The 20,847-nt window shown below is 41.1% G+C and overlaps 1 protein-coding gene across 10 annotated transcripts in view; it reads left to right on the top strand.

Annotated features, from left to right (window-relative positions):
• P4HA2 (prolyl 4-hydroxylase subunit alpha 2) overlaps nt 1–20,847 on the top strand; it is a 55,449-nt gene that overhangs the window by 30,948 nt on the left and 3,654 nt on the right. For 8 of the 10 annotated variants that reach the window (XR_012160225.1, XR_012160224.1, XM_073355636.1 and 5 more), the window contains 7 exons: nt 2,851–3,050; nt 4,638–4,814; nt 9,875–9,945; nt 13,579–13,678; nt 15,256–15,309; nt 17,409–17,468; nt 17,538–17,603. Coding sequence is in view for 8 of the 10 variants with exons in the window: in XM_073355636.1 (XP_073211737.1) it covers nt 2,851–3,050; nt 4,638–4,814; nt 9,875–9,945; nt 13,579–13,678; nt 15,256–15,309; nt 17,409–17,468; nt 17,538–17,603 (728 nt within the window). In the remaining 2 variants the exon portion in view is untranslated. The remainder of the gene's footprint in view (nt 1–2,850; nt 3,051–4,637; nt 4,815–9,874; nt 9,946–13,578; nt 13,679–15,255; nt 15,310–17,408; nt 17,469–17,537; nt 17,604–20,847) is intronic. The other 2 variants (XM_073355639.1, XM_073355641.1) reach the window with 2 other exon arrangements.

Raw genomic sequence — 20,847 nt, 5'->3', positions numbered from 1 at the left:
GTATTGTCTGAGGCCTTTCTCTCCATATTCGACTGACTCTCAGGATGCTGTTTTCTCTACTAAATCCTACCAACTTCTCTGCTTCATTACTAGATGGTTTTTAATGTTTCTTTATGCCAAAAGAAAAGGCTTTTGCCCACAGGTTTTCAAGGGACTGGATTTTTCAAATTCTTAAATGAACTTGGTCTAATTAGGCTTTTAAAAAGCACTGTCTTTAGCTCATAGCAGATCAACTTTCATTTCTTCCTTCTTAGTAAGAGAGTGAGCTACAGGTTAAGTCATATGGGAAGGAATGATTGTACCTGGTTGTGTGACCTAGCCAAGCTGAAACGCAAGGTATGTATTCTTCTCCAATTCATGCCCTAATCAGCTGTGCTGTGTGGCTATACACTGGTAAACAGCTGCTGTCTTTTACCCCAATGTTGGCTGCACCCCAATAGGGGGCAAAGTGATCTTTACACACACATACCAGCTTAACTTTGGAAAGCTCTTGAGGATCAAAATCCCCATATAAATGTGAATGTATATTATTGTTAAATACAATCTTCTGTGCCAGTGCCTGGGCAATGTCTGCAAAGCACAAATAAATCGTCCTTATCACTATCACACAATGGGACAGATTTGGCAGTGGCTGCTCAGAGAGGCTCAGTGGTGTTATCAGTGTAAGGAGGCTTGGCCTGTATTTGCCTGCACTCTTTGATGCTATCCAATATGGTTAAATAAGTAGAGCCCTGCAAATCTGCAGATATCTGCAGATCCAAATTTTATATCTAGAGTCCTGCAAATTTGCAGATATCCACTTGATATCCATGAATATTCTGCAACCATGGATATCTGCATCCATAGACCATGTTTGTATCTGAGCAGAACTCTATAAATATGTGCTCTCAGGAAAGCTCAGAATTATTTACATTATAAAATGAAACCTGGGCAGAGGGGAAATTGTTCTTCATGTTTGTCTCAAAACTGCATGAAGCTATTAATGAAGACCAGGGAATTATTTCTTTCTTGGTTCAGACAGCTAAAATTTATTGACAATGCCTGTAGACACATCAAAATTGATTTAACCTAAATCCCCACAAGATGGAAGAGGTCTAATGCTGTTAGTATTGTAAGATAACTCCTTTAATAAACCTACTAGATGGCACAATCCTGAAATTTTTCCTAAAGATTGGCTCTTACCAAAACCCTGCAGGTGAGTATCCCCAAACTTCTGGAGATATTCTTGTCCAGATCTGAACTTTGCAGCTCTGATCCATCTTTAGCCTTCACTCAAGGCAAGATTGTGCCTTGCACATAGAGCATGGGAGGGGTGGGGAAAGGGGGCTGTGTGGTAACTGGACTAACTCAACCAGACCTCCTCCTTAAACCTCCAGTATGTGCTCACCTCAGAGGGAACTCTGCTGTCTGTGGAGAGGATGCAGCATATTGCCAACTTAGCCTGGCTGGAGCAAAGTGGGAGTGAAGGTCATGGCTCAGACCTTACCCCAGACATTCCCACTCTCTTTGAACTTGCAGTGCCTGTGTGGGTGCTGGTGGGGACTGTGTTCTCCAACAGGATGACAGGCAGTTCTCAGAGTTCCTTCTTTCAGTGGGTGTGCACAAGGATTCATGTCAGGATAGGGGACAATTAGTCTGTTGCAGCTCTCTCACCTCTAGAAGAACATGTTAAGAAATGGAAGCAAAAGTCACTCTGTAGGAATTACTTTTAGGCGGCTTAATACTTTGCAGTACCTTCTTAATCTCGGTCTCTAATCGAAATGGGAAGAAAGAATTTAGCCTTACATTTCAGCAGAAATCTGGGAGGATATTTGCCTTAACGTTAAGGATACTTCACGTTCTTGTTCTGAATGAATCACAAGGAAGAAGATATTAAAGAGGTACAACTGGACTCCAGAACGTTAATTTAAAGCTGGATTGCAATGTACAGCACATATTGGAGATTCAAACAGCCACATGCCAACCTTTCATATATCCTCTATACCCGTCAAACAATACCGCGTTCAGTGCTCTCTCAAAAACTTTAATGTCGCTATCTTTCCGTCTCCAAGCGTGTGCATTTTAGGAGTGCTGGATGAGTTGGTATTACCAGTTAACATTAAGAAATGGATTGCAGTAACTCTTCTAAAGGGCAAAAGAGTTATTTTAAGAAAGTGAGAATCTGCCGTTCCTCTCCCATACACAGACTGGCTTAATGAGCTCTCTGCTACTGCGTAAATGGAAAAAATTAGTCTGTTTAATAGAAATGGTTGGAAAAAAATATGAGGCTGTCGCATCACACATGAAACTTTTGCATGCTTTTGCAGTTTAGCTTATATGAGTCCCTGACAGTCATAGGGTATCGTCTCACTTATTTATCTATTTAGTTACTTTAATTATTGATGCCTTGAATGACTTCTATGACTTCAGGGTTTTGGGGTGGGGGGGTGATTCTTCAGGTTTGGAAATAATGAACGATGAATTCTTTTATATGCTACTTCCATCGTGTGCATATACATATATATAATATATATTTTTGTTTTTATTGTATTTATATTTTATATAAAAACATACAAATAAATAAAAGGATTACAGCCACCTCTGCGGGAGGACAAAAGAGGTGAAGAAACACCTTGAGCTCTCCCTTCGATGTGTACAGCTGATCTGGCTTTCAGTTCTCATGGATTTCAGAGATGGGAGCCCACTGTGTATGTTTGCACCTCTGTTCTAAAACAATATCTCGGGGGAGGCTGACATGGGCAGGATTGCTGGTGCAGTGTTGATCGGCTCAAGGCTTTCTCTGACTAGATTATTGAGTTAGGACGAATGAATTCCACTATTTCTTTTTTCTTTTCGTTCTCCCCAACCAAGATTCTGCTCACGAGAGGGCAGGCAGCAACCTGCGATATTTTGAGAAGTTGTTGGAGAAAGAGAGAGTGGCAAAGCTACTAAATACGACGTCAACGATAACAGAATCGGCCACACAAGGTGGGCTTTATGAGAGACCTGCTGACTATCTGCCAGAGCGTGATACCTATGAGGCTCTCTGCAGAGGCGAAGGTGTGAAAATGGTGAGAGAAGTACAAAGTGCTGACTTGGGACGTTCTTTCTACAGTACATGTTGCTGTATAGACTGCCAAGGGCTGTGTCCTGATAATTCCTATGGCTTATAGTAAAGTTTTCAGTTTGATTTATAGTGTTCCCTTCCAAAGCTACTTTTCAGAACACATGCTCCCTGCCAGATGCCACTGTCCCAGCAAGTATGTAACTGTACAATCAGCAAGGGGTCTGTTTTCAAAAGTCATCCCTTTCTATTCAGAAATATTCTGGGGGAAAATTAATAATGGAATAAAAAATGTCTGCCTGTGAGGGGAAAGACGTGGTAGATAAATTAAATCAATCACAGTGGTTGTGGTAGAATTTAGGTGACGCACTGGAATCTCTTTACCGTGATATTATTCTGCATTTGGGATGCAGAATAGTGGGAACTCCGTGATTATCCCTAAGTGGTATCTGCCTGTGAATGTTGACCTCTTAATGGTGGCCTCTGTATAGAAACAGAATCCATTAACTCTCTAGCTGTTCCATCTCATGTTGACCCCTGAGTTCTTTTTTTAATTATTATTATTTAAGCAATCTGCATAGTATAAATTTAAAAAAAAATTCTCCTCTTTCCCTATCCCCATCATTCTCCTATAGACTAGCCCATATTTTTACTTTTCTCTGCCGGTAGATGGTGAAAAGAACATAGTTTTGAGGACTCTGCTTCTCCTTCTATACATAGGAAGCCTGTAGGCTGTGGTTTCTTGTCCCCTTTAGGTAGAAACTGCCCTTTCTGACTGAGCTGGGTTTCTGTATGTATAAGCAGGGTCACTGATGCAGGGCTTAGGTTCTTCCTCATGTGGAGTCATTTAGATATTGCACTTGGAAGAGTTGAGAGCATGTTTCTTAATTAAGTCCACACTGGAACTTCCAGCCGTTTAACAGCTAGGCATTCGGACATCATAATATAAACCTACATAGAAAAAAGGGCTCTCCACTGCTCATTCACAGGGTGTTGCAAATGGTTGTCCTTCCAGTGTGTCTGGTCAGCCATTCTGAACACTCACTGTAGCTGGGTGTGCTAGAAGCTTTTTTCTGTCAAGGGTCTATCATGCTTTAACTACTGTTGAAATCAGTTGTCTCTATGGGGCAACCATTTTGATCGCCATTATAGAGGGCAGAAGGGAGTGGTCTCTGATACCTGTCTTCAAACGTGGTTGTAATTCCTAGATTAGACACTGCTTTGGGGTCTTCTGAGTTTTTCTTTTCTTTGTTTCATCAGTCTTGCTGCAAAGCCTTACATATGAAAAACAGAATTCTAGCCAGTTGGCTACTTGCTTTGTCATTTGGTTTCCATAACCTGTAATTTATTATGATTTATAGAGGGTAGAATGTCACAGCTGTTACTCAGTAACATAGGGGAGAAAAGACTAGTCACTACTCTTTACTCGCAGAAGATTGTAAAGTAACAATCCTATAAATTTTCTAGGCCAGATAATGTGGACATTCAGTTTCCCAATATCTTCTGTTACACAGTATAGAGAACACTTTGGTTTTGGTCTTAAACATTTAAAGAAAACAAGTGTGTGTGTGTGTGTTTGGGGCTTATATTTCAGACACCTCGGCGACAAAAGAGGCTGTTCTGCAGGTACCATGATGGAAACAGAAATCCCCATCTGGTCATAGCTCCCTTTAAGGAAGAAGATGAATGGGACAGCCCTTATATCGTCCGATACTATGATGTCATGTCTCATGAAGAAATAGAGAAAATTAAGGAGCTGGCTAAACCAAAAGTAGGTGTCCCCTCTTCTGCTGTTTCCATCTCACCAACACTTGCTGTTTCAGCACTTTATCTCTAATAGGGAAGACTAAGCAAGTGGATTAAAAATGTCTAATTTCACATCCTGGACTATACAGTGCAGCTATACTACGTGCGATGAACTTAAGGGTAAAACTTTCAAAAGCAACCTAAGTGACTTAGGAATCCAAGGCCCAGTTTTTTAAAGGTTTTTAGGCATTGCTTTGCTCAGTGTTTCAGGGCCTAAGTTTCATTTTCAAAAGTGACTCATAAGGAGCCTAAGTCCCATTAATTTCCAATGGAGACTTAGGCTCCTAAACCACTTTTGAATATGATGCTTTTGAAGATTTTACTCTAGGGCATAACAAACAAGAATTGGAGAAATAATGTTGCTTCGGTTGTTAAACGCTTCCTCTTTTGTTTCTTGGAGGTATATTTTTATTTCCTTTATTTGCTTTTGTTGTTGTTGTAAAGGCAATGTATTCCTCCCTAAAACAAAGTATGTTAACCAGTATCTCAGTCTGATCTAGGCTGTGTTTCCATTGATGAATGGAGCTGCAGTGTTCTTCTGAAGTCACTGGTATGTCTTATCACAGAATTATTGCATTGCATAAAATAGAACAAATAGAGCACGTTTTTGTATGCTCAACAATAGCTTACAGTCCTGAATGCTGGAACTTGTTATGAAAGTGGAGTATTGGTCAAGGTGAGGGCTTGACCTACTTCTCTTCCAAAGGCGCTTTGGGATCTCTAACGTCTACCTGGACAGCTGGGAAGAAGAGGGCTTGATTCTTCAGCACCCCCCTTCTCTGCTCTTGGGTGCATATCAAATGCAGTGCCAGCACTGATTATGGGCTCAAGTCTTGGTGTGGTATCTTTTTACCCAGACTCTAAGTTGTAGTGACACCATATATCATAAACAATGCTATACTGTGTTGTACAGCTAATATGAACCTAATGTTTCTTTAGCCGGTGTAGTTTTCCAGTGCTGCAGTTGTCTTCCTTTACTTGCTAAACCTCAAAAAGGAAAATAATGGCAGCTCAAAACCAATACTAGATGTTAAGCTTGATTCATTCTGCTTTGCAAAGTCTGTCAAGAAACTAAAATTAAAAGCATTTATATTGATTGTTATATAATTAATTATTCATGTTAATCGTTTCTTCTCGCTATTGCTATAAACTATGCAATTAAAATACCAGTGAGGATAACCTTTCTGCATGTATTTCTGAATGAAATATTTTAAGATATAATTGGAAATGGAGTGAGAAATCGATACCTTTTAGGAACATGAATTATATTTAGTAAGTTTCTGAAGCTAGATTTCTGTGTTTATCAGCCAAGTGCCTTGGCAGAAAATGTTATTTCTCTTTCAAGACTCGCACCTCCATGAACTTAAATCTTTTTCCTGATGCTTCACCATGGCATCATGCTGTAAAATGGTCCTTGGGACTTCAAAAGCTTCAGATAAAACAAAAATTCAAACTAGCCTCTATCACTGGAAATTTTTTCTAGTCTGGAAAAGCAAATGGGCTATAAATATAATAAGACAATAATTAACAATTGACTTAATTTAGTGTGTTTGCTGTTCAGATTTCATTTATGAAATCACTGCCGGGTCACATGCACCAATTTTACATCAGCGTAGCTCCATTAACTTCAGTGAAATTACTCCTGATTCCTCACGAGTATATGTGAGATCAGGATCAGACCCAGTGTGTGTAGGTAAATGTAATAGTTTTAGGTGAATTTATAAATATTCCTACATAGTTGTTCACAAACTTAATTTTTCAGCATCTGTCTCAGACCTAACTGCTGGACTTACTTTGAAACCCATGGTGTTATGCCCAGAAGGGTGGAAAATATAACATTATGATGGGATAATTCCTAAATAAAATAAATGTAATTTCAGCCAGGAAACTTTATTCAGTAATCACTTAAGTTTTACAGGCAGAGCTCTGTGAGGTAGTGTGTTACTATCTTGGATTTGGAAAGGTTGGGAGTTCCCAAGTTATCCCTAATATTGTAGAATATCTGCTCGAGAAATCTCTCCTCCCAGTTCCAAACATTATCTGCAGGTTTAAATGTGCCAAGGCTTTGTTTTTGAAGAAAAGCAACATCTGCGTTTGAGAGGGGGTAGCTGTTCAGGGCGACCAGGTGTTTTTCATGCTCAATTTGCAAAATACAGTCATATTTTCATCAACTGTTAAAATTGCTTTCTAAACTAAATGAATCTGTTCCGAACTATCAACTGAACTGCTGGAACAATAAAACTGTTAATTGTAAAAGGCATGGATTGCACTGGGACAGGTGTAGCATGGAAGCATATACAATGTAATTGTAAATTTTAACAATGGCTTCTTTGTAATACAGATGTGCCAGATTAGACAAAGGTGCATCATAGAGAGGAAAGTATAGAGCCTCACTGACCTCTCAGTTATAACTCGCAGTCATCCTGGGTTACAGGAAAAGCTGTGCTGTTGAAATACTGAAGAAGCCGCCTGGGGCAGGGGTGGAGAGAGAAAAAACTGAAAGAGAACTGAGACTTCTGCCTGAGAAGAAAAGCAGTTGTGCTGTTAAGTAGGAAAGAATGGAATTTATATTAGAGCAGAATTTTAATGAAGATTCTATAAAGCCCAGAAACCACAGAGTGTACACGTTGTTTGTGTATTGGTTTAGGAATGAAATCTGGGGTGTTTCTGTTTTGTTTTTAATCCACTATTATTAATTATATGTTGTAGTCAGGTCTACTATGAGCTGAATACACGATTAAAGTCAAGAAGACAAGATTTTACAGAGAAATGGAGTATTCTAGCACCACACAAATGAGATACCAATTAATAAGTTTGTAGCCAGGCATATTTTAGCTTCTCTTCTTTGTTTAGGTCAACTGGTGACCACAGAAAGAAACCATATGGAGAACCCAAAGGAAATAGAAGGGTAATGAGGAGTTTGGCAAGCTAAATTATATTGCAGAAAGCAACACTTCATTGTCCAAATAAAGAAAAACATTGTCAGCCTGACTTCCCTGCTTAATTGATCTTTAAATATTCATGGTAAATAGGCCCGATGGGATGTTAGATGCGGTGGGATCTGCGTTACTACAGAGAATTCTTTCCTGGGTATCTAGCTGGTGAATCTTGCCCATATGCTCAGGGTTTAGCTGATCGCCATATTTGGGGTCGGGAAGGATTGGAAGAGGCCCTGGAGGTTTTTCGCCTTCCTCTGTAGCATGGGGCATGGGTCACTTGCTGGAGGATTCTCTGCTCCTTGAAGTCTTTAAACCACGATTTGAGGACTTCAATAGCTCAGACATAGGTGAGAGGTTTTTCACAGGAGTGGGTGGGTGATATTCTGTGGCCTGCATTGTGCAGGAGGTCAGACTAGATGATCAAAATGGTCTCTTCGGACCTTAATATCTATGAATCATGGAGCAGAATTCTGGAACAAAATACCAAATTAGTCAGAATTATGGGGAAAGTTGTGCCAAGAGCTGCGGGTAGAGACAAGAAACCTAACAAGCAGATTGGAAGGGAAACAGGAGAATGACACATTTGGGGAAATATGAAGGAAAATGTGATTATGCATTGGAAAAAAATACAAAAGTCAAGAGGGATTGTGATTGAATGGGGGTGACATGTAAGTAAGTGGGTTTGGCACTCTTCATCTTCAAAGTGATATAACTTGTTTATCCCAACAGCATCCCTGTAGTGTAGGTGAAACTTTTGCATCTTACAGATGGAGAAACTGAGGCGCAGTGAAGTGACTTGCCCAAGGTCATACAATAAATCCATGTTAGAGCTGTGATTAGAACTCAGGAGTTCAGGGTTCATTCTGCTAGGCCACAGTGCTGAACATTCTCACCTGATCCAACAGCAGATACATCCCCAGCCCAACACTCTTGCTCCCAGCACTTGTACCTAATAAACCCAACACTAAGAGAAACAATGAGCCTGTGCACTTCCATTGAGGCAATGTCCATCAAGTACACGGGTTGAGGGCTCCCTTGTTTTGATGAGCATGCTCCCTTGTGATTTCATTGAGCTGGATCCTGTGAATTCCTCAGTTGCCTAACCTATTTCATAACAAAGTCCTTGTTTTTCTCACCCACTCCTTGTGAACACCGAATGCTGTGGAAGTAGATAAAGGGAATTTGGGCACAGGCCTCTAAATGAGCTGGAGTCGAGCTAACTCTAGCTTTAGTAGCGTGAGATTTGTAGAAGCGGGGATTGTTCGAACCGAGTGGGAAAAGAACAGAGAGAGAGGCTGTTGTGACCTTGTATTAGATAAGAATAGAATGTAGACTATAAGAGAAATTGGTGAGAAAAATAAGATATCGTGAAGGAATGTGTATAAACAATATGCAGCTGTTGCTCATTATTGTCCATAATAAAGGTATAAATGCTTGCTTTAATTGTTTATCTTTAGAGAGACCTGCCTAGGTGGGGGAAACCCTGTGTCCTAGTGCACAGTCTCCCTCTGTGCAATTGCTTGAGATAATAAAGTGTATCTGACTTGCTGCACCCAACCTGAAGAGTGAGAACTGTGTTTTTCTCCGACAATGCAATTCTTATGATCTACCCCAGCCCACCTTTGAAATAATCTGGCTGAATCCAGAGAATATCCAAGAGTTAACTTTCTTTCTTCTCTGTCAGTAAGGACACAAACTTCATGGGTCATTAATTTTCTGTTGTTCCTTCTTGCTGATATCGACCCAAGCCATACTTCAGACAAAAGTACTTTCCAAACCTATTAGTCAAGCAACGTCAAATTATAGCTTTAATGGATACCATGGTTTATGCAGCCCCCTTAGCCAGATTCTAATCAGGAGGATGACCGCTATAGCTCATCCACGTTGCATCATAGACTGTTCTTGTGTGAAATCAGAATAAGGTCCAGATTGAAGCTAAGAATTTCACCCAGAAATATATCTAACCCAGGAATTTGGAGTCTGACAATTGGGGAGGGAAATAGGCAATTGGTAGAATTTTGAAACAGATTTTTTTTAAACTGTTTATTCTTTGTTAATTTTGTCCTTGGCATTTCTTTTGACACAGTTGGCACGAGCCACGGTACGTGACCCCAAAACAGGTGTCCTAACAGTGGCCAACTACAGGGTGTCAAAAAGGTAAGATGACTGTGAAAGAACTTGCATCCTACTGTTTTGTCTTCAAGCTCCACTCAACCTGAATGCAGTGGTGTAGCTGTCACTAGTCCATATGCTCTTCTTAACATTCTTCCCTTGTCTGCCTGCTTTCATTGACAGTGTAGAATGAAGAATGCTATCTATCTGATTAGATCGCTTTAATTGCATATACTGTGTTTTATACTACATCTAAGATTAGACAATGAGTTTTATGGCCTTTAATTAATGCTTTTTATTTTTGTATTCTGGAGGTTGAATGTGTGCAAATTCTGGTGCCTTAGATGCTTTACGAGACTCATAGACAATAGCCTCTATTACTTTAAATAGCAGTAACACTGATATTAACTATAAAGATACTTTAATTCTGGATTTAAGGATTTATGAATCCTTATGTTAATGTACAATTTAGAATAATAGAATAGAAATTTATTATGCAGGGTTTTTTTTGTGGAGCATCTATCCAGCTTTACTGATCTAAAAACACAAATATTTTTGTCCCTTTCCTTCTGGCAACAAGACGACCTGTACCAAATGGTTTTCAAACAAAACTCAAAATATACAGTTTGGAATATCGAGCAGTATTATAATACTTTGCACATAAAGTCTCACAAAAACCCTGCTGATGTTGAAAATTGTTATAAAAGTTATGTTTCTAGAGAAGTTAAACCTTCATAGATTAATATATTTTAAAGGTCAAAAGGGACCATTGTGATAATCTGGTTTGATCTTTTGCATAAGCCAGGTTATAGAACTTCCCTGAATTAATTACTGCTTTAAGTCCAATACCTGTAGTTGAACTAGAGCAGTGGTTCTCAAACTGTGGGTCGCGACCCCATTTTAATGTGGTCGCCAGGGCTGGCTTAGACTTGCTGGGGCTCAGGACCGAAGCTGAAGCCTGAGCTCCACCGCCCAGGGCCGAAGCCAAAGCCCAGGGACTTCAACCCTGGGTGTCAGGGCTCAAGTTATAGGTCCCCGGCCTGGGGCTAAAGTGCTTGGGCTTTAACGCCGCCCACCAATCCCCCGCCGCCCAGGGCAGTGGGGTTTTGGCTTTGCCCCACCATACCTAGGGCACCAAGGTTTGGGCGGGCTCAGGCTTCCGTCCCCCTTTCTGGGGTCATGTCGTAATTTTTGTTGTCAGAAGGGGGTCGTGGTGCAGTGAAGTTTGAGAACCCCTGATCTAGAGCATATCTTTTTAGAAAAACTTCTAATGGTGAATAGAGAGGTTTAGAAACTATACAATGTAACCACGTCAACACCCCTTTTAAATCCCTCCATTGCCTTCACTCTACTGCACCAAGTTTGAGGGTCTACACTACAAACTTGCATCAGCACAGCTGTGCAGCTGGAGTACTTCTGGTGAAGACGATCTAAGCCAACGGGAGAGCTTAATAACTCCACCCCTGTGAGAGGCGGTAGCCTTGTTGACAGGAGAAGCTCTCCCACCGACATAGCACTGCCTACACAGGGGCTTACGGTTTGGATAGCTACATCGCTCAGGGATGTGGATTTTTCACACCCCCGAGCAATGTAGTCATACTGAAGTAAGTGTGTAGTGTCAACCTGGCCTTAATACCTTTTCCAGGTTCAGGGCTGTAATCCTCTGCCATCTGTTTCTAAAGGGAAGCATATTATATTTCCTTTTTAAGGTTAATCAGTTTTATCTCCTGCCCCTCCCTCGTCAAGTTCCTGCAGAGCATTTACTCAGTTTCTAGATGTGTGCTATGCGGGTTGCTGCCAGAGTAAGCCAATAAATTGTAAACGTGATGAGGAAGGGCAGGAAAACCTTCCAGCATTTCAAGGCAAGATTTCTTTGGACTTCAGTGGGCTTTATGTCAGGTTCAGGGAGCCCAGTTGCTTCTCTCTATTGCATCAGTTCATATGTTAAGTTCATCGTCTCAAGGAAAAGGACGTTTGTTATTTCCCCTTGCCTTCCCCCAGTATCGGGAGAGCCAGGACTGTGGGTTTCCTCAGGCTAAAAGGTGGTTGTGCTATGTTTCAACTGTGTCATGCACATTTTCAACCTCCTAGTCTTTTGACTATTACCTCTACCCTACTTCCCTGCATGATGTTTTCCACCTCCTTTGCTGGCTGTGTTTTCATTTTTCTCATTCAGGAAAATCAGACCTCTATAGAGAGTATCCAACATACTGCAACACAGCAACTTCTGAGGGGGAAGTCTTTTTTGTAATCCAAAAATCAATCAGATTTTGCACCTAGACTACCAGAAACGTGCACCTAGATTTCCAATGCTAAATCTCAAGGTGGAAATGTTCTCTGGAAGTTTTGCTTAAAGGCCGAGATCACAAACTGAGCCATGTGCTAAAAACAGAATGTAGTGATTTGGTAAGGGGAGGAGGGAATCACAGTGATGTCTACATCTTGTGTTATCTTGGGCAGGGATATCTGATGGACAGGGCAATCTGTGGTTGCAGGACAGGTTTTAACAGAAGGCACAATTTTTTTTTTTTAAACTAGTGGGTATATTGGGTTCCTATTATCTAGCGGTTGGCAGAATAACTGCACATTTCAGGAACAGCAGACATGTTTCTGTGCTTAACGCAACAAAGGTTTGCGCAGCAGCCAGGTCAATACAGCTTCAGCTGATGTTGATGGGTTGCACTGGCCCAAAAAAACCATGTGCTTGTCTTTACTGTCTGTACCCCGTGGTTGCAGTCTCTTCAGTCCTCTTTGCCAGTGTATGCGAGAGTAACATTTTTCAAAACAAACCAACTTCTTCAGCATCACAAGCCTGCAAAGCTGCATTCTTCCTAGTTTGTGGGGGTTTTTTTTTTAGATGAGCACAAGAGCTGTAGCCCAACAATCGGTACAGCTAACTCCGTAACTGCCACGGTGGTTCTGGATGCACGAGAAACACCTGTCAGAATCTTTGAAATCACTATAGACCTTGAAAACCTGCAAATCACTCAGCTTTTTCGTCTATCAAGATTTTATGTAAGGGAGCACCTTTGCCGCTGATTTGCTAAGCCACATAAGCTGGGGTGGCTCCAGCTTTTCAAAGGTTATTGCCTTTGATTGGTTTTTTGCATATATGTTTTATCACACTTTTCAACAAATAAATAGTATCAGCAAGTGGCCAGAACCTCAGACAATGAAGCCCAAAATGTCTCAAGGTGGGGAACTAAACTCAGAGAAAAGGGGAAAGGTTTGGCTTGTGTGTGGATAAGAATGTTGATGGCCCTTTGCTAGGCCTGGAAGCTCTTTCCTCTACTTTCACCTTCTAGGTTAGAGAGAGAACACCCACTTTTTGCAGTTTTTATTGGTAAAAGTTGTACTATATCTGTGCAAAAACAAAAACCAAAGCCTTTCACACCTGCGTCTGCTGTCTGTGACTGAAACTAAATTTGAAGTACTTCGCAGGTGGCAAAACCTTGCAGAAACCACCAAAAGTTCTGGTATAGAGTCATGTGGTAAAGCTGTGTCTGGCAGAGTGAAGGCGTATGCAGTGTAGTGGGAGACGGGTTGGTCCCAGGATATTAGAGAGACAAGCTGGGTGAGGTAAGATAATGAAGTAGGGCTGTTCTGAGTCGAACATTGGATTTCTCATCTTTTTTTTTTTTCTTCTTCTTTCTCTTTTCCCCTCGCCTCCACGCCCAGTTCATGGTTGGAGGAACACGATGATCCTGTTGTTGCCAGAGTGAATCACCGAATGCAGCATATCACGGGATTAACAGTAAAAACAGCTGAACTATTGCAGGTTGGTTCTGATATTTCTTACCTGGGTTAACACCGCGATGCTTTGTAAGCAGCTTCCACGCCTGTCAGGAGGGTCAGGATTGGGCCTGACGTGGAAGTGGGTATAGGAAGGGGATATTTTACCAAACATCTCGCTCAACAGGTCTCAGAAGGCCTAAGCGATGCAGAACTGTCACATTCCCATGGTGTGGGTGGACAGGGACCCCATGAAGAGTGTCATAGGCACTCCACTTCCTGCTACAGAGCTGTGCAATGGGTCAGTTTGCTCTCCCTGTGGTTAGCCAACGTGGAAGGATAGAGGGCAGCCAAGGAATAAGACGTGGAGCCAGAGAAGCTGCAGCATTGGCAATCCACTAGCCAGTCCTGCCATTTAGAGGGAGGTGCAGCAGCCCCACCCCCGAGAGGAGGATTCTTTCTCTTAGTTTGGCAGCCACGCAGGTCTATTTAAAATGTTCTCTGTGCTTACGGGCTTTGGGCAGGGATCCAAGATTTGGCAAAAATAAAAAGTCTTTAAATGAAGATTCCTGGTTGGAAGGAAAATAACATCCTTATTGCTGTTGCCTTTAGGATCCCCTAGAGAAGGATTTGGAGACCGTGAGCCCAGTTCACAGCCCTGCTCCAGCCCTTTTGTGCTATTCTGATGATACAAAGGGAATGTGAATTGTCTGCATCTTGTTCCTAGGGAATAGCCCTGCAGTAAGGGGTTCCATAAGTGGCACAGAGCTGCCAGAACATCTCTACATCCCCCTTGTAGACTGCAGTTTTGGAGGAGTGTCAGAGTATGGCTGGAGCCCTGCTCCTCTCTGGCTATTGTCAGGTGCCAGATAGTCGCTTAGTGGCTGTGGCTGCTGAGTAGAGTATAGAACGACCCTGAGGCTGCACTAAATCATACCAGGAAACAGCCGAGGAGGCGAAAGGTAGTTTAAATCCACCTTTGACCCTCCCTGTCCTCCTCCATCTGCGTGTATGAAACTGGCCATGCATGTGTAATGCACACACTAAAGCCAGGCTCTCTAGCTGGAGCTGTAACAGACTCACAGCCTCTGTGGATCAGGCACATAGAGGAGCACATAATACACCCTGGCCAGTGGATTATATGTGTTTATAGAAGTGGAAAGAGGTGGTGGACAAGCATGTGAAAAATCATTGTTTCTCTTCTTTCATTTGTTTGCCTCTTGCTATAATAGTCAAACATTCGAACAGAACATTGCCAAAGGACCAGTACTTCCAGCTTTATTTAAAAAAAAAAAGTTTCTGCTTAATATTTTAAAATAGTTTCTGAATTGATCCAGCAAGGGAAGACTGTTATAGTGACCACATTCAATTAATTAGACATCCCTTCAAAGTAATAAAACATTTTCCCCCTTTATATTTATTTAGGTACTCGTGTTCATTTTGTGATAGAAAAAGTGTGGATTAAACATAACGTGACAAAATAAGAGTGCAATGCAGTCCTGTCAAAAGCCACTTCCTCTCCGTGGGTGGATATGGCTTGGGTCTTTGCCTCCAAGAAGAAAATATTTGTCTTCCCAACTATCTAATTTGCAATTAAATGTGTTTGTTTCCCCCACACCCTAGGTTGCTAATTATGGAATGGGAGGACAGTATGAGCCACATTTTGATTTCTCAAGGGTAAGATCACAGTGTCAAACTCATTAATGCTCACATTAATGCTAAATGCAAATAGTACTTTAAAATAAGGTTCGTTTTGAGAGATGATATGATGTTTGTTTTCATGAAAAATTATTTTAATATTTATTAACCTAGGGCCTGACCCTGCAAGGTGACTAGTGACCTCTGCTCCTGTTCGCTTGGGTATTTAACAGCTTGCAGGAGGTACTTGGAACCTTGCAGAATTGGGTCTCTGAGTACCAGGCTGAAAAAGACAGTAGTAGTTCACGAGTGCCACCTAAACGCAGTCAGTGTCCGTGCCAACCCTACTGGGGAGCTATGGTTTGCTGTCTTTTTTTGATGTATTCCATTTATAACTGCTTGTTTTAAACCAATGTTTTGTTAGTGTGTTATGGTTAAATCCGAATTCAGATTCTGGTTCTGCATTTGGACCCACTAGCATGGACTCCTGCACCCATCAGAGTCCCACTGATTTCAGGAGCACATAGTTCCACATTCATGTTTCTGAATACAGGATTGAGGCCTTCGTCAGCATTAAAACAAAACTTCAACACTGACCGCTTGTGTTCATTATCAAACTTACTGCTCATAAACAAGTTTTGGCTTGCTAGCTTTACTGAACATCACTTTCCTGTTAACTTGGAGTCTGTGTAATCTCTTGATGCAAATAAATACATTTAAATCCTCGTTTGAACTAAAGGAGGTTGATAGAATCTTAATAAAGAACGCAAATTAGCCGTCAAATTGGCCAACATAATCTTTACTCTTGGATTAGGCACTTTGGCAGCAATTACCAGATAAATTCCAAGTGCAGCTCCTCCCTAAGTTAATGCAAGGCAACAATTAGATTCAATATGGGTTTGGACTGGTCCTCTCCACTCTGTGTGCATTGCAGATTTCCATATTTCAATCTCCATACGAGTTTGCAGTTCTTTGTTTGCTCACAGAACTTTGTACAGTGATTTTTTTAAAATTATTTTTTAATATAAAAGTATATCCCACTTTGAGCACTACTGTCAATCACTCAAAACTTTCAGACCTGTTTTTAGGAACCAAAACTCCAAAATCTTCACACAGGCTGCATTTGGCAGAAAGGCTGCAAGCCTGTCAAGGTCCAAGTTCTAAACATTTTCTTATTAATTTTTTATTTCAAGTTGATTGTGATTTAAAACATACACAGTGCCTTTTGTGAACCCATTTCAGGACAGACGTGTATTCTTGCATCCAAAATTGATTTGAAATTGTTTATATTTTTGAATGTTTTTTTTTTTTTTAATCCTGATTTCCTCCATTCCCTGTATAATCTTTGGGACTTTCTTGTTTGTTCCTTCGTAACCATGCATTTTAACATCTCCTGGCTGAAATTCCTTACTGCTTTTGGCACTTGAGAGATTGAAATAAATTGTCACTTGTATTGTTTGAAGGTGGGTGATTGATGCCACTCCTAAACAATAACGAATGAGGCTTCAAAGCATTTTCTGGGGATTAATGATAAATTGGGATTCTTGTTCCATTCATTAATCCCAGACAATTGGAAGTGTCTGGCTGGTGTCATTACTGCTATTACAACCTGTCACAGTTAGCTAAAAATACTCTGCTCCTTTTCCCAGAGCAGAGTATATTATATGTGGGAACAATTGGTTAGACCTGCACTGTTGCAGCTGCATCAGACATTTAGGAGAACCAGGGGTCTGATCCAAAGCCCACCAAGTGAATGGGAATCTTTCCATTGACCTCAGTGGGCTTTGGATCAAGTCCAGTAATCCCAATACAGCTGCCATCCACAATGAAAATGTCACAAGGGTTATAATATTTATTTGCAGAATGTTTGTGCTCTGTGCCCTAAAATTTCCATTCAGACGCTTCTGATTGCTGAAGAACCGCGTTGATTCAATTCTGTGTATACTTATCCAGTGTGCACATTGCATGCATTTGCAAACCTAGTTTGGCTACAAGATGTAATGCCTTTATATGTGACTCCATATAAAGTGTCCACATTTTGTGCCAAACTACTGGAATTGTTTTTGCAGAGAGCTACACGCATGTAACATTAGTGTGAGCCTGTTTGGAACCTGGGTTAAAGTTGTTATCTATTACAGCGACCCTTTGACAGCACACTCAAAACGGAAGGAAATAGGCTAGCAACATTTCTTAACTATGTAAGTACCCCTGTGTCCTTGTTGTTTGTGCTCTTGAAGTTTGCAGTTGATTCTCATTTAATTTTATAGAAAGATGAACCTGATGCTTTCAAGCGTTTAGGGACTGGAAATCGTGTGGCCACTTTTTTAAACTATGTAAGTATGATAATCCTGTACGTGTCGAGTGATGCTTTCCGTAGCATCACATTTAGAAATAACCAGTCGTACAAGCTGTAATACGGGCTAACTAAAAAGCTATAGCATCTGAAAGTGGGGATTTCCTTGTTCTCACACCATCTGCTGCTATCACAGTTCAGTATCTCTTACCCCGAATGTGGAAAACATAATTTGAATAGAGACTAAATGTTGCTCTTGTTTACACTGGAACAAATCCATTGGCTTCACTGGATTTGCACGGGTGTGAGAGGAGAATTTGACTCAGAAGTTTCAAAGTGAAACTTCAAAAGGGGCTGAGTGACTTCAAACATAACCTTTCACTCAGCATCCTGGCCATCAGTTGTTTGTCAAGGGGACTTCCATCTTTTTCACCAGTGTCTGATAGCACTTGATGTTGTGGATCTTCTGGCAGTTTCCCCTTTGTAACTCTGCGCTCAAAGCTAATATACAGTAGTGTAGTTATTACCTTTGCAAACGGAGACATGACTAACGAAATGCTACTTCAGTTAAGAAACTCTGCTACAAATGCAAGTACTGAAAATAAAGTAATGTTAGTGTGGTGCATTTCCAGCATGGAACCTAATGGCCATATACACTAGATTACCATGCATCATCCCCACTGAAATTAATGGGAGTTCTGCAAGCAGATTCCAAGCTGTATATGGCCCTGGGTATGCTTTCATGGCTGTTTTATTCTGACAATGACATACTACAGTTATCAGATAACCTCTATTTATTATCTCAATAGTTTGGGTCTTCAGTCCTGTTATATAGTATAGTTTGTGGGTGATACAGGGTAGGTGTCACCCTGTTTGCAAAATGTTTTGAATGAGCTGATATTTCAAATGTCAAGTGTAGCTTGTAAAAACAACCAGAAACAACTTGACTGAAACAATGAAACAGTTGTCCGAAACAGTGGTCCCAAATGGGTCTGTTAGTTAGGATGAAATTTCAGTGGCCACAGCTCATATTGGGCTTTTCACATTTTCTGACTAACTTTGACTGAGATTAAAACAAATAAAAATTACATACATTGTCAGTGGTACATGTACAACAGCAAATGTCCCTTATTATATGACATGTACAGCATGTCAGCATGTCCAAGGTGCCTATTATAAAAGATTGTTTTGTTGCTAAAATGTAGGTTTTTAATTTGCAAAGCTGCATGCACTATGCTTTCTAGATTGGGGAGAGAGGGAATTGGCCCCTAATGCCAATGGCATCTTGTGCCCTTTTATTGTAGGTACCAAACTGGGACACAAAAGTAATAATAATGTTACTCTTTAAGCAGAAAAACAAATCAAAATGAGAAAGTGTGATGACAATTAGGACGGTAATATTTACAAAACACAAGATCCAATCCTGCTCTCATTGGTGGCAATAGTGGTTGGGCTGTTGACTTCAAAGAGAGCAGAATCAAACCCAGTTTTATACCTCTTCACCTAGGGCCTGATCTAAAGGCTATTGAAATCAGTGGAAATACATAGAGACATTTCTGACCCATCAGTCTTCATCCGCAAAGAAAACCTGCACAACACTTTCAAAAGATGAGCCTGAACAGATGGACTGAACAGAGACACTGAGTTTATGGCTTATTACATCAATCTGAAATGCACTAACACCCTCTTTTTGTCCTATGATTGCAGAGGTGTTAACAGGCCACTCCACCTTGAATAGTTCCATAGAATATGTGCTAACTACATATGCTAAACTATCTGTTCCACCTTGGGTTTAACTGCGACGCTGGGAGTACCTTTCCGAGACCTGAAGAAGAGCTCTGTGTGGCTCGAAAACTTGTCTCTCTCATCAACAGCAGTTGGTCCAATAAAAGATACTACCTCACCCACCTTATCTCGCTATATAACATATACATGTGAAGTGAACAAAAATCTTTGGCTTCTTTAAGAACCCTAAAGGATGGACCAAGCTTAGATGTTCTGAGGATCACCCAGACCAGTAAGGGGTTCTCTCACTTCCTGCCTTATAACTTTGGGTACCTTGCTGCTGTGGCTCAAAGCCCTGACACCAATAGCAAGCCTACAAGCCCACCAGGCTACTTATTCTGAGCAGCCCTTCCCGTTCTGAGTCCCCACATCCATCTACTCCAAGTTCTTAGCTACCAGACACTAAGACTCTTCCTCTGTGGTTCGTCACCCCTAAAGGAGTGAAACCTGCTCCCCTGTTACCAGCTAACTTTGGGGGACACACTCCACACAGTTTGCACAACCTGTTTGGGGGTAAAAATAAAAGGTTTATTTAATAGAAAAACCACAGATTCAAAGATGACATAGTAAGGAAGACAAACACATAAAAGTTACACAGAAAATAAACATAAAGACCCAGCCTCAGGTCTCTACATTTACACATCAGATAAAAATCCCTTTTCTAATACAACTGCCTTTTGCCTTTCCCAGCATGCCCCCTAGCCCCAAGGGGGGAATCCAGTGTTCACAGACAGCCTCATGTCTTCAAGACTGTCCCTCAGTTCTGGATCCTTTCACTTCAAACCCTTTTCCTTTTAACAGGGTTTGCGGGGGTAAGAGTCTTTCTCTCAGGTCTGGTCTACACTACAGACCTTTACCGGTAGAACTGCATTGCTCAGGGATGTGAAAAATCCACATGCCTGAGCAGCATAGTTATATCAACGTAACCCCCATGTAGATGACACCATGTTGGAGAACCTCTCCCACCGACATAGCTACCGCTTCTCGGGAAGGTGGATTAACTACGCCAACAGGAGAGCTCTCTCCCATCAACATAGAGTATCTTCATTAAAATGCTACAGTGGCTCAAGCTGTAGTGTTTTATGTGTAGGTCTGTCCCCAGACTGTGTTCATTTATGGTGAAGGAAATTTCCTCCTTTTTTATTGTAAGGAGAGTGATCACTTTACATAAGCTATTACCAGCAGGAGAGTGGGGTGGGGGAGAGAAAACCTTTTGTAGTGACAAACACCCATTTTTTCATGATTTGTGTGTATAAAAACAAACATCTTCTGTATTTTCCACAGTATGCATCCGATGAAGTGAGCTGTAGCTCACGAAAGCTTATGCTCAGATAAATTGGTTGGTCTCTAAGGTGCCACAAGTACTCCTTTTCTTTTTGCGAATTCAGACTAACACAGCTGTTACTCTGAAACCTCCTTTTTCAGTTTGGCGAGACTGGGGTTTTCTTGTCAGTTTCAAGTTGTTTCAGTGTTTTCCCATTAACTCAAATGGTCCACTC

Source organism: Lepidochelys kempii, chromosome 8, assembly GCF_965140265.1.
Source record: "Lepidochelys kempii isolate rLepKem1 chromosome 8, rLepKem1.hap2, whole genome shotgun sequence".
In the NCBI taxonomy this organism is placed as follows: domain Eukaryota; kingdom Metazoa; phylum Chordata; order Testudines; family Cheloniidae; genus Lepidochelys; species Lepidochelys kempii.
The sequence above is the reverse complement of the archived record's forward strand: the minus strand, read 5'-3'. Positions and strand labels throughout refer to the sequence as shown.